This window comes from Larus michahellis, chromosome Z (assembly GCF_964199755.1).
Source record: "Larus michahellis chromosome Z, bLarMic1.1, whole genome shotgun sequence".
Taxonomy (NCBI): Eukaryota; Metazoa; Chordata; class Aves; order Charadriiformes; family Laridae; genus Larus; species Larus michahellis.
Genome location: NC_133930.1, coordinates 36,744,476 through 36,758,346, shown reverse-complemented (window position 1 = coordinate 36,758,346; position 13,871 = coordinate 36,744,476). Strand labels below are relative to the sequence as shown.

At 39.2% G+C, this 13,871-nt stretch overlaps 1 protein-coding gene across 2 annotated transcripts in view; it reads right to left on the bottom strand.

Annotated features, from left to right (window-relative positions):
* The window catches only part of ADAMTSL1 (ADAMTS like 1), a 470,647-nt gene that overhangs the window by 174,786 nt on the left and 281,990 nt on the right, over positions 1–13,871 (bottom strand). For both annotated transcript variants that reach the window (XM_074570361.1, XM_074570362.1), the window contains one exon: positions 6,602–6,729. In XM_074570361.1, the coding sequence (XP_074426462.1) occupies positions 6,602–6,729 (128 nt within the window). The remainder of the gene's footprint in view (positions 1–6,601; positions 6,730–13,871) is intronic.

Here is a 13,871-nt window from a genome sequence, read left to right as displayed (position 1 = left end):
TCTCTCCTGGCCTGCTGTATCACAAAGATAGCGTTTAGAACACATTGCAGGCCCAAAAGTACTAACACCCCAAATCTTAACATGCCCAAGCTCAGATCTGGATCCAAGTTTTGCAGCTGGTCTTTACAAAACAAACGTGCTGAACAGGAACCCAAGTTCCTCATGCTTTACAGAAGTTTGAACCTGGGTCTGAATCATATGTGTTAGCCCAGCTCCACTGAATTGCTTATGCTTTCTCATGTACAATCTATTGCTTGGGGCTTTAGAGAATCACATCTTAACTTCTTTTTTATAGGTAGTAAGGCTTACAAAAACTCTGCATCACGCAAAGGCCTGGCTGATATAATTCTTTTTCATTTAAATCCCAGAACAGATTTATTGAAAGAATTATGAATATACAAGAGCTCTTCCAGTGAACCTGGACTTATGAACAGTTTATCATCCAAGTGAACGCTCCACAGGCATTTTTGTAAGGTAGGCTACTTCTCAACAGACAGGCAGATTTATGGAGACCAATTCCATCACTCACCTGTAGGTACAATGCTAACTATCATTCATTCTAACACAGATCAGTTGCTCACCCAAAACATCAACACATAACATCCCTGTGGCAACTCTAGCAATGGATTATATAGGAAAACAACAATACGAAACTAAAGTATTTTATATGGTTTTAGCTACTTTACTGAGGCGCAGAACATGGAAATTAGGACAGCCAGCACAATGTGACTAATTGTTTCTCCAAAGACCACCAATCACTCCACAGATTACAATGCTGATCTAGGTTGTATGAAATTTGAAGCTTTTTATAGTACTGACTCAAATTGTTGCTTGCTGGTTGTGCTGTTTGGAAGAATTAGGACTGTTAGCTCTCTCAAAAAATGGAAATGCTTCTCCATCAAGTAAAGGCAGGAAATGTTCTTATAATTACAGATTTGACTAACCTCAGAGTAAACAGAACAAAAATTTCCTTTGTGAAATGCTGCTAGATGGCACAGCTTTAACCAGAAGCATCTACAGACTAAATATACACAAAATTTCTTCCAAATGTTTAAAATCACCCAATATAGCATGGAGGATGTCCTTTACAGAGTAAAACAGCTACAGTTATCAACTGAAGCAGAAAACAAGCCAGCTATTGAGGTATCCTGAAGTTCATTTGCAGGAATTAATACACTGAGCTAGCATAACAATACGGTTTTGATCAAGGTAATGAGAACGATCCTCCAAAATCATTTGGTGGCACAGGTGAGCTAAGACATTGACGGTACTCCCATTGAGTGACATGGTATACTTCATCAGAACCTTACTTACTTTTGTGGATGTATTCAGGAATTACGATAGCATCTGTACCAAAATGTTTTGTTCTTTATTCTACAGGCCTTAAGATAGAAAAAGGCTTATTCTAGAAGTCATAAAAGCCACAGTATTTAAAATTATCATTCTGGCTGGCATAGGAACATTTCATAAAGTGCCACAATTTGCTTTATTTGGTAGTACCAGGATTAGACCACATTGCATTTGTATCATTGCACAATAAATGCAGTAATTTATGTTTGCTTCTACCCAATACAAAAGCAACACAAAAACTAGAATAACTGTTCCATTGTAATTTTCACTCAGAAAGTTTAAAGGACCTTTTATCAATGTTAGATGTGAATAATTTCAGATTCACTTGCAATCTAAGCCCCTGAGACAGATGAGTCTGTGACTGTAGCCTGAAACTAGGGGTCACAGCCACATGCTTTGATTAAATTCTAAATTCAGTTGTGAAGGAGCAACACAATAGTAGACAATGTTTTGGTATCAAAGGTATATAAAGCTGAAACTTTAAACAGTATTTTTTAAATATATAGAATTTGATGTATCCCCTTTTCAGTGCTAGTCAGTGGCCTTGTAATGGGTTCTTATTCTATTATTTAACTTTAAACTAGCTTGAATAACACGAATCTGTTCCATCATCGTCTGGCAGGCATCAAGCCATTTGATACTTGATTTCTGCACTGATAATCTGTAGGACCAAAATGAGAAAATATTACTCCTTAATGAAATAAATCCAATTTATTTTGGGCTTATTCTGTCTTATGAAAACTGTCACACAGCATAAAATTGACAGAATTTTAGATAATTTAGCTAGTTTATTAAACCTAACCTCTAAAGGTACATCTCAGTGGCTATTTTACTGATCAACTGAGACAAACTGCCATAAAACTGAGAGTCCTTTATGCAGATCTACTGTTTTCATCCTGCAGAATGCAGTGGCAGAGAGCTGAACAACAAAACTAGTGAATCAATTCAGTTAGTTTAGCAGGCAGAGCTGGTGGAAAGGGTATTTCATACCGGTGGTTTGCCTGCATCACCAAAAGGCAGCCATCAGCTGAAGAAAGGAAGGGAGATACTTGAAAAGGGGAAAATAATATATTCCAGCAAGTAATAGAGCCAGCATGAAGCATCTAGACAAACCTGGTGTTATGACTCTCTCATGTGTGTTCCCTCTTTTTTTTTGTTTTCTTTCTTTTTTTTTTTTTAATCTTTTTTTTTTAAAAATCTCTGTCACTTTTACTACTGAGGGAAACTTGCCAGGAAGATGTTAATGTTGACTTTTTTTCTGTTACTAAACATACATCCCTCCACTCTATTCAGCAGTTTACACGTGATTTCTCAGAATTAAGGGTGATGGTCCCAATTTTTGTCCCCTTAACTCAGATTCAGTATCCACGGGACTCTATAACCAGCTTAGCACTCTGCTATACACTCCCACAAACTGTCCCCTGCTTCATGCTTTAGCCGGGAACAGCAGCAACAGTAACAGGTTTCTAAGCAGATTGAAAAAAACACTACTTATCTATTACCTGCTACAATCATTCCCAAACCTCTAGGACATCCTGCTGCCTACAACCTTACTGTACTAGAAAGTGATGACAACTTTGGAAGATGACAGCAAAAAAGTCACAATTATCTTCCTTCTAAGCCTAGAAACAGTAAAACACTATTGATATTACTGCAGTATTTGACCGTATGTAAAGTACAATTCCAGAACAGACAGAACAGTTTTAGGACCAGAATGGGTGAACTTAGCATAATAGAATTTACATTTTCTTTTACAATTCAAAAATGTATTCCGATACAAGGAAATTAAAGAAATGCACATGAATTTCAGATATCTAATGAACATTCAGCCATTTATTACTCTGTTTTGAGTTGCATTGAAGGTATGTGAGTACTACCAATCACTATGCTGGATGACAAACTCCAGCTCTGCTGTGCCACAGACAGACCGCAATAAATAAACGCCAGATTCAGAGGAAGATGTCTGCCCATGCATTTCCAGTGTCCCTGTAGCTAAAGTATCCAATAGCTAATAAAACTTGGTTCTCTGTAGAAACACAACAGTTGCTAGTTTGGCCCTCAAGAAAAACAGGAGTGGTTTGTGGTTCTCTTCTCTGCAGGTTTTGACCAGCAGTGCTGCATGACAGTTCATGATAGAAAGGAGATAAAGGAGATAGATGCGGAGTTTCTCTTTCCTGAGCTCTGTACCCAAAAGAAAAAAAAAAAAAAAAGAAAAAAAAAAAGAAATACTTCTTCACCCAATATGTAATTAGGCTGGGAGGTTCGCTTTTAAGTGAGTTGAGGCAGACAACTGTAACACTTAAAGGAGGTCTGTTCTTTGGGATAAATAACAAGAGTATCTGAAGCCATAAGGACTTAATGCAAAATAAGAGCAAGGAAAGTGTCATGCTTTGAAGTTTAGCCCAGTCTTTAGCTCCTAATTAGCAAAATGTTTCTTTCCTGGGGCTTATTCTGCCACCCCAGTGACCCAGTGCAGCTCGCTGTCAGTGCGGGATACCAGGACGCATGGTTGATCTGGGATGACAACTCCTGTCTGCCTGTGTGATTGGCGTATTTATTTATATCGCTATCATACTAAATGACCTTAGCATAATCAGGACCAGTTGTTCTAATGAAATGTACTGTTAAACAGCCCCTACCCTGAAATGGTTGCCATCTAAAACACTAGAAAATACAATTTCTCACTAACACTTTCCATTCTTTCATCACAGCTGCGAAGGCCTAACACAAAACATGTTCCCAAAACAAACAACACAAGCACTAACATAACTTTGGCAAACAAAAGCTGGAAAGAAAATTGGGTTCCTTTATTTAGCTGCATATACTATCTGTGTTTAGGAACAGGCAATTAGTCTTTGCATTTCTTCAAAGCAGATCCACTGGGCTCTCTCTTTTCATTTAATGCCCTGAAATTCACCTCATACAGAATTAGAAGACATAAGGCATTATGAACATTCTTCCCAGGATGAGAAATATTTAGGATTAATTTGTTCCAAAGCATCTAAACGTGTTGCCAGTTTTCATTTGCCAGAAGGATCTAGTATCTTCATGCTGCCATGAAATTATACACAGTAAATACATGAGATAAACTGTACCAATCAAGAAATTGTCCCAGAGAGGTGGACATTTTGTTCTAGCCTTGCCAGGGTTGAAATAATCATGCACACAGGCTTGTTTCCAAGCCTTCAAGGTCTGGATGAGTTTCTTTCCCCTGCTCCCTCTCTGCCTTTTTGTTAGCAGCTTAAAATGCTTGCCTAGCACAAAAACTAATCATTTGAACCCTTTGTTTGATTAGCAACTGCACACACACCAGGACAAAGGAAAACCTATCACACATTTGATGCTGTGCTAATTACAGGTAAAATTTAACTATTTATGATTTACTGCTACTGGCTAGCAAAAGTTGTACACCTAATTAAACCCCTGCATCCTATCCTGCAAACAGAGGGCTTCCACATCTGAATGGGCCAAAGCTTGCAGTCAGTATTTTAAGGCAGGAACTGCTCAGGTACTGATGGGACAGGGGTTAGGTATTCTATGAAAAACAAGTATTGTGTGATTTATGAGTTTATTCCCTGTTCCACTGGGGTAGCTTCAGGGACACCCTGAATAGTGCAAGAATCAAAGAGAAGCAGATGAGGAGAGCCTGCCCAGGAGGAGTGGTTTGTGCTCACAGAGCACTATGACGACTACTACTACTACTACTACTATTACTGTCATGGAGCTCCAAGAGTTTTCCCCTCCAGAAACTACTGAGGCTGTTCTCAGTGAGGGAGGAGACATGTAGTCAACAAACCCTGGTATTACTCTGATTCCCCAGATCTCCTGATATACCTGGATTCATGTTTGCCTCAAAGGCACATACAGAAGTTCATTTATTTTCCTTAGTCTGAAAAGCATACACTGTGATTGAAAATGAGTTCCCATCTCTGCTATTCGCAATTTCTAGTATTTGCAGAACCACTATTTGCTACAGAACTAAGAAGAGATGAGAATTTGACCCCATGTTTAAAAACCAAATTATTCTTTTTTTTTCTTTTTTTTTTCTTTTTTTTTTCTTTTTTCCCCATGGGAATGGAAGAGGAAAACACTTGTTTTCCACTGGTTTCTGTAGATGCTTTTGCCTATCATTTTTCCTTCCAGCAGACTTTTGCACACTGTCAACTCAATTTTCTGGAAGTAGGCGACCAAACTGCCCATAGATAAAGCTAAAATACACAATATTCTATTCTGATCTTATGGTTCTATGCCTTGTGCTGTTTCTTACCCTCACAAAACAGTATCATATATTAAAATGGCAGATGTAGGAAACAATTTGGAGTGTATTGTCACAGTTAGTTTTATTAACATTGGTTTCATAAGCACATGAAAGAAAATACAAAAGAAACATATGCAGGATGGAAAATTGTATTACGTTTTTAATACCACAATATATATATAAGGTATCAGAGATGGCAGTAAGCCACGAAGTTTGGGTCTGGAGTTTTCTTTCATATCCTTTATCAGATATCTGTTAATATTTATCACATATACCATGTTTACTGCAGGTAAACTTTTTCCTAAAGTAGACAGAAATAATATTTGCTAGAAATATTTTTCAGATAAAACTTACACATACTATTAAGTGGAAATGATGCCAAATGACTTGTCCATGTTCCATTGCAAGCTAGTAACTGGGGATGAATAAAATCTCAGATGCCTGACTGGGTACCCAGACTTCACCTTTGCATCAGACCATTCTACTTCTGCCTGTTGCGGGGGGTTTGCTGGTATGGTAGACTTCCTACCTGAAATTTAATTAATAAAATATCCTCAGCAGAATTATCATTCTTTCTTATATAGCTCAGGATGTCATGTTGGGTCAATGTGATAGTTTTATAGTCTCAGTGTGGCTGAGAGTGTGGGGCGCTAAACCTACTGAATTAGCTGTAGTCTGGAACAAGTGCGTGAAAAGTCTTACCACTTAAGTGGTGAAAGTGTAGGGAGGTTTCACTTTTCAGTAGCTGGCAGCCTTGCAAGCTGTCCAGGCAACTTTTATATCTCCATAGGTTCTCACTATATTTTAAAAGGGTGCCTTATCAAACATGTTGGCTGCTTGCCTGAATTAAAAAACACATCACCATAATTTTTTGACACTGAGTTGGAAATTTCAGCATAGTTGAAGACCTCTACTGATTACTTCTTATGGTGCGACACATAGGAGTAGGTTGAATTGTCCCATCACCAAAATAAAAAGAGTTCACCCACTTACTTGCTGCTTAGGCAGCGTCTCAGTGAATACGAAGCCCCTCCTCCACAAGTGCGTGAACATTCGCTCCACGAGCCCCAGGCATCCCACAGTGAGTCTCGGTCTTCCTCCGAGCGAGCTGTTCTGGAGCTCTGAGGAGAGGGAAAAGGAAAAAAATCAGGAAAAATAATTTAAAGTACAAAAACTTATTGTTGCTAGTTTAACACACTGGATATTATGTTGGTCATTGAAAGCACTGAATAAATCTGTTATTCTCTGACATTCCTACTGATTGGCAGCTGGTTCTTGTAGTGGGGGTTGCAGTATGAGGTTGCTTTCATCCTTCGAGTATCATACTCTGTCTCAATTTGAGGCTGGTGATGACTATTATAAAATAGCACTTTGGGCAACAGTGAGGCAAGAGATTTTTCCTGATTAAAAGGAAGAGGTGGAGTATTGTAGACATTAGAAATTGTGCTTTGAAGTTTCATTGCTGTGTTAGAAACTATGAAAGGGCATATTAAGAAGTGCCTTCCAAGATGGTCTTGAGGAAAAAAAGAATCACAACATAGTCAATCAACATGATACAAAGACATTCTTGCACTCACTATGCAGAACTGGATCTATAGTTACTTTTTCTCTGTCCAAAGATCTCCTATAAAACTTTCCGGACAAATCCTCCCTAACAGTTTTATCCCTATTATTTGCTAACTTAAAAAAGAAACTTCACTCTACATGAAGTGCTGGAGTTCTTCAATGCCAGGCACAGACCCAGGCAGTGCTATTGTTAACACCAGTGGTTGGGCGTGAACAACTTTATAGAGAAGCAGCACTGATGGACTCAGAAATGCTCAGGTCTTCTAGGATTAACTCATAAATGTTCAGCAGTACCTGCATCAAATAATGCAGTCACGCATGTACCCAGCATTTCATTTTCATTGGTATGAATACACCTTAGAAACATAGCTCTGTAGGTACACACATGATTTAATCTTTTAGATAGATATTGTCCCTCATGGATGACATGGTTTTGCTGGAAGAAACTGAAGGACCTGCAGAAGCATGCAAAGGTGCCTGGATAACACCTGTGTCTGGTGGAGAACAGTCAATGCTCTCCTTCAAAGCTTGGCTTGTGCTGTGGGCCAACACCTGGTGAATACCATTTCTAACGTATTTGGAATAAATGAGAAAGCAAGACAACTATATGAGGGAGACTTTGATGGTACACCTTCAACAGAGAAACATCAGCAAGCATCATTGCTAGCCCATGTTAGAGGAATTTGCTTTAGGTTTCAACACTTCGGGATTATTTGAGACGCAGAGATAGCTCAACACTGAAATCATTTTATCTTCAGTGAAGCTGTGTAAAAGTTTTGTCAGGAAATCTGAAACCTGGTGAAATACACTGGTCTTGAATATTGTTATTCACAGGCAAAGAAGAAAATGTTTGCCATGGTTTAGGGCTGTGAACAGTTTCAATATACACCTGTTTAAGGAGATACTGAATTGGTCACACATAACTGAGACCCTAAACTGAACGGTCTGTGTCTGTAGAGCAAAGGATTAAGTCTGGCACATTAGGATATGAAATGTGTGTTAATTGAGATTTATCAAGGTATGAGGTTAAGTATTCAGTATAATTTAAGGAGTTGGGAAGTATCGGAATTATAGCATTATAATGCTAACCAGTAATAATGAGAGAATTTTCCACTATGGAAACCATTCAGTCCTATAAAATCCTGCAAGGGCATTACAGTTCACCCACTAGTGTTGTCTATGACACCGAGTAAACAGCCAGGCATAAGATTAGCTGAAGTGAAAGCCCATGTCTTTCATTAGCTGTCTCTATACTCAGCTTAGTGATAAGGCCTAAGTCTCACTGAACTCTGTTCCCTTGAGATCAGAAAGCCCGTAATCTCAGTGCTGTACGCATTTGAACCCTCTGACAGTCATGAGCTCCATGCATCTGGAGGATGAAAACATTGCCAGTGCTGTTCTGATGGCCCCACAGGAGTCTTCCTGCCCTGCAGTGAGTCACTAGCTCACGGATCAGTTCTTAGCTTACTCATGTTGACGGAGTAATTGTATTGTTATATTCCTTCCAAAAGCCTGATACTACTCTGAGATACACTGGCATAATAAATTAGTGGTAACTAAATGAAAGTTGATCGTGTTAAACCTGTTTATGTGAGGTCAGACTGCATGTCAAATTTGCAAATTTCTATGGAGATATTGTTTAAAGGAAAAAAAAAATTAAGATTTGCAGGACACCGGTCCAGTCTTTTTCTCTTCTTTCCCTCTTCCCATTATTGCTTTTATCAACGTACGGTCCAAACGTGATCTTGAGGAATGAGTCAGTCTGTTTGGTGAGAATGGGTTAAAAAGAAAGGATCTCCCTCTCTGCAAACACACCAAATATGGTTATTTCTTTTGAAAGGAAGAGCTCAGCAAGTGGCAAGGGTCAGGTGCACAGCAGCACACCAGACTGTCCACCCAGCCGTGGCTCCCCGGCATTTCCCAATGGTTGCCTGCTGCATTACTCATGCTGCTGCTCACACACCCTTCAAGGGCATGAGTCCTCCTTTTTTTAAACAAGAGTAATTTCAAAGGAAAATGCACAAATCCCACTTAAATAGAGTTGAGTCTATTTGGCCTTCTGACACAAAGAAGGCCAACCCTTTTGAAAGACCTTTAGGATCTAGTCCAAAGCATGCTGAGGTCAAAGGAAAACTACACCAAATTAAAGGGATTTAGGAGCAGAACATTAAAAGATAGGCTAGAAAGGGGACCCAACACAGTTATAAAGATTTTTTTTTTAATTAATCAAAGAAATCTCATGAATGAGAAGGAAGCTAAACCAAGCAGGCAGAAGGCGAGCTTTCTTCAAACAGCTGTACTGAAGCACCTTCTCTCCCATCCTGCTGCCCTGTCTTAGCACTTCTGCCAAGTGGGGGTTGACAGCTATGCCAAATGAAGTGATTATTCCAACCTCCATTTTCAATTTGCTTCATGGTGCACTGTTTGTAGTGGCATTTTAAACACGTGTAGCACTTCCTTCTGCAGAACAGTTTTTGGAAGATAGTTTAGATGAGTAATTGAATCAGTTTTTTGTTGCTGTAACATTTAGTATAATGAAATTTTGTTTTGGATCTACTGATGGGGAAAAAGGGGTAAGTTAATTTAATCTGTGACAGATGATACTGGATTTCCCTAATGAGTGTATAACAATTATTTGAGACTCTCAGTTCACCTTACCTTTATTAAAATGAAAAAGGATTTAATTTCAACACAATAATTGCAAGGGTAAATGTAAAAATTAAAGTAACATAAGTGATCAAATTCTGACTATGACCAGATGTGATCCATCCTCTAGATACAATCTTATTAACATTTAAACATGAGATAAGAGGAGTGACATGCCAATTTACTGAGGTTATTTTATCTGACTGCTTTCTGAAGGGTATTTTTTTATAAAATGAAAATGCATGTTTGCATTTTTAGCCTGCTGAAAAGAAAATGTGTGTCTGTGCTTTTAGTTTACCAGGAAACAAATATCTTCAGACTTCAAACTGGTACTTGTCCTGATCATTCAGCACTGGTTGAAAGCCCAAAGACATAATTAAAAAAGGTTGCAAGGTAAAGTCATGTGAACCAAGTACTCCTACCTCATCACAACTTATAAGCATCAGCACAGCTAGACATTCTGAGGGTCCAAATTTTTCTGAAATAAATTGTACTCCCACCCAGAGGAGAGCCATGTGCCTGTTATTTGCATTCCAAGATTTGTTATAAGACCTATATATTCCCAGAAAGCATGTGATCTCAAGCTGGAACAGGCTCCAAGTTTTCTTTTAACAAGTGGAATAAACATAATTCATTTCCACTCCATCCATGATTCATGTTAAAGAAAGTAGAGTGGTTTTTCCTCCTGTGAACTACACAGTTAAGATTGATCTTGAAATACTAGCAATGCCTGAAGAGCCATTTTAAATCTGAAGAAGATTGTTTGTTGCAGGTCAATTGCAGCTTCAAAGGATATATACTCTTACTAGCTACGAATTCACTGTTTAGCACAGATTTTTCAGAAGTAGCTTATACTACTAATTTCTATTCACTTTCAACAAAGTGAACTGAAGAACCTGCATTAAAATACTCCTGATAACAGTCAAGAACATTGCAGCGTTCTGCAGTACAAGAACTCCTACAGTACTCCTATAAAGGCCTTAAAGTTCCTGCCATAAAGTGTAAACAGAAAAAAAAAAAAACAGAGGGGGTGTACGTGCCTTTAAAGCTGCCACCACTTAAAGCTTCCTTCCCACTTAGAAAAAGTCTTTTATCTCTTCCAGAAGTACCCCAGGTTGCTACTTCTTGAAATACCAGTGTATGCCAAAAAAGTGAACAGTCATCAAGGCTCGTTATGCCCTGCTGCTGGTATCGGAAGAGCTTCCTTCCTCCTTTTGTCTGTTCTAGGTGGATCTCAATCTGAGCTTTCCAGGAAACACACACTGCCTTTGCCCACACAAAACTCATGATGTCCTGACATCTACAGCATCAATGGCAGAAATATCACCTGCAAGCAATTTGCTTATCAATGACCCATATAAAACAAATAGATCTGCCCTCACGAGTCGAAATGGGCTCGCTAGTTTTCCCTCATTAACCTAATACACACTTAACCTGGGGGTGATCCTGCAGCTACCACCGACACAGCAGCTCCAGAGGAAAAGGGCATGAGGATCCCAAAGAGTTCTCTAATGAGAAAGAGAAGGAGGGCCTTGTGCTTTTGGATGAGAAAGCAAGGATCACATGTACAAAGTGAAATCACTGTTAGTGCTCAGGTGAAGATGCTTACAAAAGAAAAATAAAAAGCTTTAAGGTATGAGCTGAACAAAGGGCTTCTTATAATTTAAACAAAGATAATCTGACATAATCAAGTAAGACTAGAGCTAGGCATCCAGTTTTATTATTAAAAAAAAGAGTCCAGCTTCACTGTTTAATATTAAAGAGTTGTCAGGCATTCATGTTATATTCAGACTATAAGATGAATAACATGTTCTTCCTACTCTCTCCCTCAACACTCAGTACACAGAAATCATTTAAACTATCCGGAATAGTATGTAAAAAACACAGCAAATGTCATACATCCTTAAATCACAACAGCTGCCTGGCCATCCAGGAGCTGCACCCCTGATGAGAGACCCATGTTTCTTCTAAGAGCACGTGTGTACACGTGTGTGGGTGCACAGAGGGAGACACATGAAAAGTAGCAAGACCTCTGTTCATACCCTGAGACCTGTAAGAGAAGTTCAGCCTTAAGAAAACAAATCTTAGTTGCATACTGGAACTGTATTTATAATTTTGTTTGGAACTGAGCTGTCCCCACAGAATCCAACTATTTGTCAATGTCACACAGAAAAAAAGTGCATATAAATGCAGATCATGTTGTCTAATTGCTCCTCAGTTTCTGAGGGCTCCAGTCTTTTTCCTCATTCAGTAAAACACTGCTGAAGTCATATTTTTCAAGCACCCAGTGTGTTCCCTAGACTAAACAGCAATATAGATAGTGAAAAATGCAGTTAACCTCTTGTTGGACTAAGGCACTGATACAGACTTTAAACCACAGTTATTTCCCAGATGATATGCACCACTGGGTTTAGTTAAGAAATGTAAATCATCTGGTTCTTATCATATCCCCACTGTTTAGGGGTATGATGAACTGTCAGTGACAATATGCAAGGCTCCTCTGAGGCCATTGCCTAAACTTGCGTTTTGCTACTGTGAAAATGATATTAGGGACACAAAACCAGGATTTTTCCCTATTATATGGTCTTTCTGCCCTCCCTTTTCAGCTATGTCCAAGCGCATCCCTGTACGAATTCTTGCCAAGTGATACATTCTCTGTCTCTGAGTAATCCTTGATCATCCTTTGATGTCAGTTTGTCACTGAGGTCACGTATATACTTCACACAGTACTGAAATGCTGTCTGTAGTGAACCAGGAAGAAACTGCTCTCAACACTTATCTAGGTGTTTAACAGCAGGAGACAAGGCCAGTGACCTCACCTCTTTTTAAGAAACAGATATATTTCAAAACTTCGACCAATGTAAATATATGGTTTATAAGATTTCATTTGCACAAGGTTGTGTATCTTTGTTGCATTCCGTCCAAGGTAACAGCTGGATTACAGCTCAGATGGGAAACTGCTTGGAAATCTCTGGCTTTTGAAGGAAGGCAAGGCAGAACAAAATCACAGCCAGTTGAATTAATATTGGTAATTACTGTCAAACAAAATGTTAGCATGCAAGACATTCCTGACTAGCTGCTGAAACTTTTCAAAGTGATTATCTTGAAAACATTATAAGTAAAATATTCTGACATGTCCACTTTGTAATGCACAAAAAACATGTTTAATGTATCCAGGCAAAGAATTGCACATCATTTTAAACAGTACTGTATGACCGAAGCACAACCACTCTTCCAGAATAACTGTACCATACTGAAGAAAGGGCTTATTAAAGTAAGCCTTATCCTTGTGAGGGGCATAATTCCCTAGAAGCACTAGGATTCCCCATGACAATAGTTGTCCCCCAGTTCCAAGCAGGTATCTGCTCCTTTCACACACCTCATGAAAGCAGGGTTCCCCAAGCCAGCCTTAGCAATATACCCAAGGACTTAATGAGAATGAACACCAACCTGTTTTTTTTTTCCCAAGTGGTCTGCTTCAGGGTCAGGATGGATTAACACACTTTAGCTGGTGTGGTAGGTAGCTTGGTCTTCCAATTATCCTAACTGTATCCCATGTACGGACAAAGAGAGGACTTCAGCCACAAGATCTGTCACCCAGCCACCCTCCAGAAGGACCACACAAGCCAGAAAATCCTGCCTACCTGAGATTCTTACCAAAGTAATGGGAATTCTGCTCTCACAGAACTTAAAAGAAGATGAAGAGAGAAAATGCCCCAAGAGGACGAAGAGCTTGTGCCCAAGCTGGCAGAGCTGTGTACTGCACCTGAGATGATGAGTGACCACAGCTGCAACTGCTCCCATGATTAATGGCATGCTGTTCCATATGGCCAAATGAAAAGGATGCCTACAGAACTTTTCAAACTACTGCTAAAACACTGCTTTCTCTGGCAAACAAACTGGAAAAAAAAAGTAGCTTCAATGAGCCTCAGAGGTCTTGAGGTAGAAGTGGCTATACCTTGTATGCTGGCTCCCTTTCCCCCTGGAGGGCAGCAGCTCCCTCCTACTGGGTGTGGGGCTGTGAGCTGAACACTACCAGCCCACTTGCCCC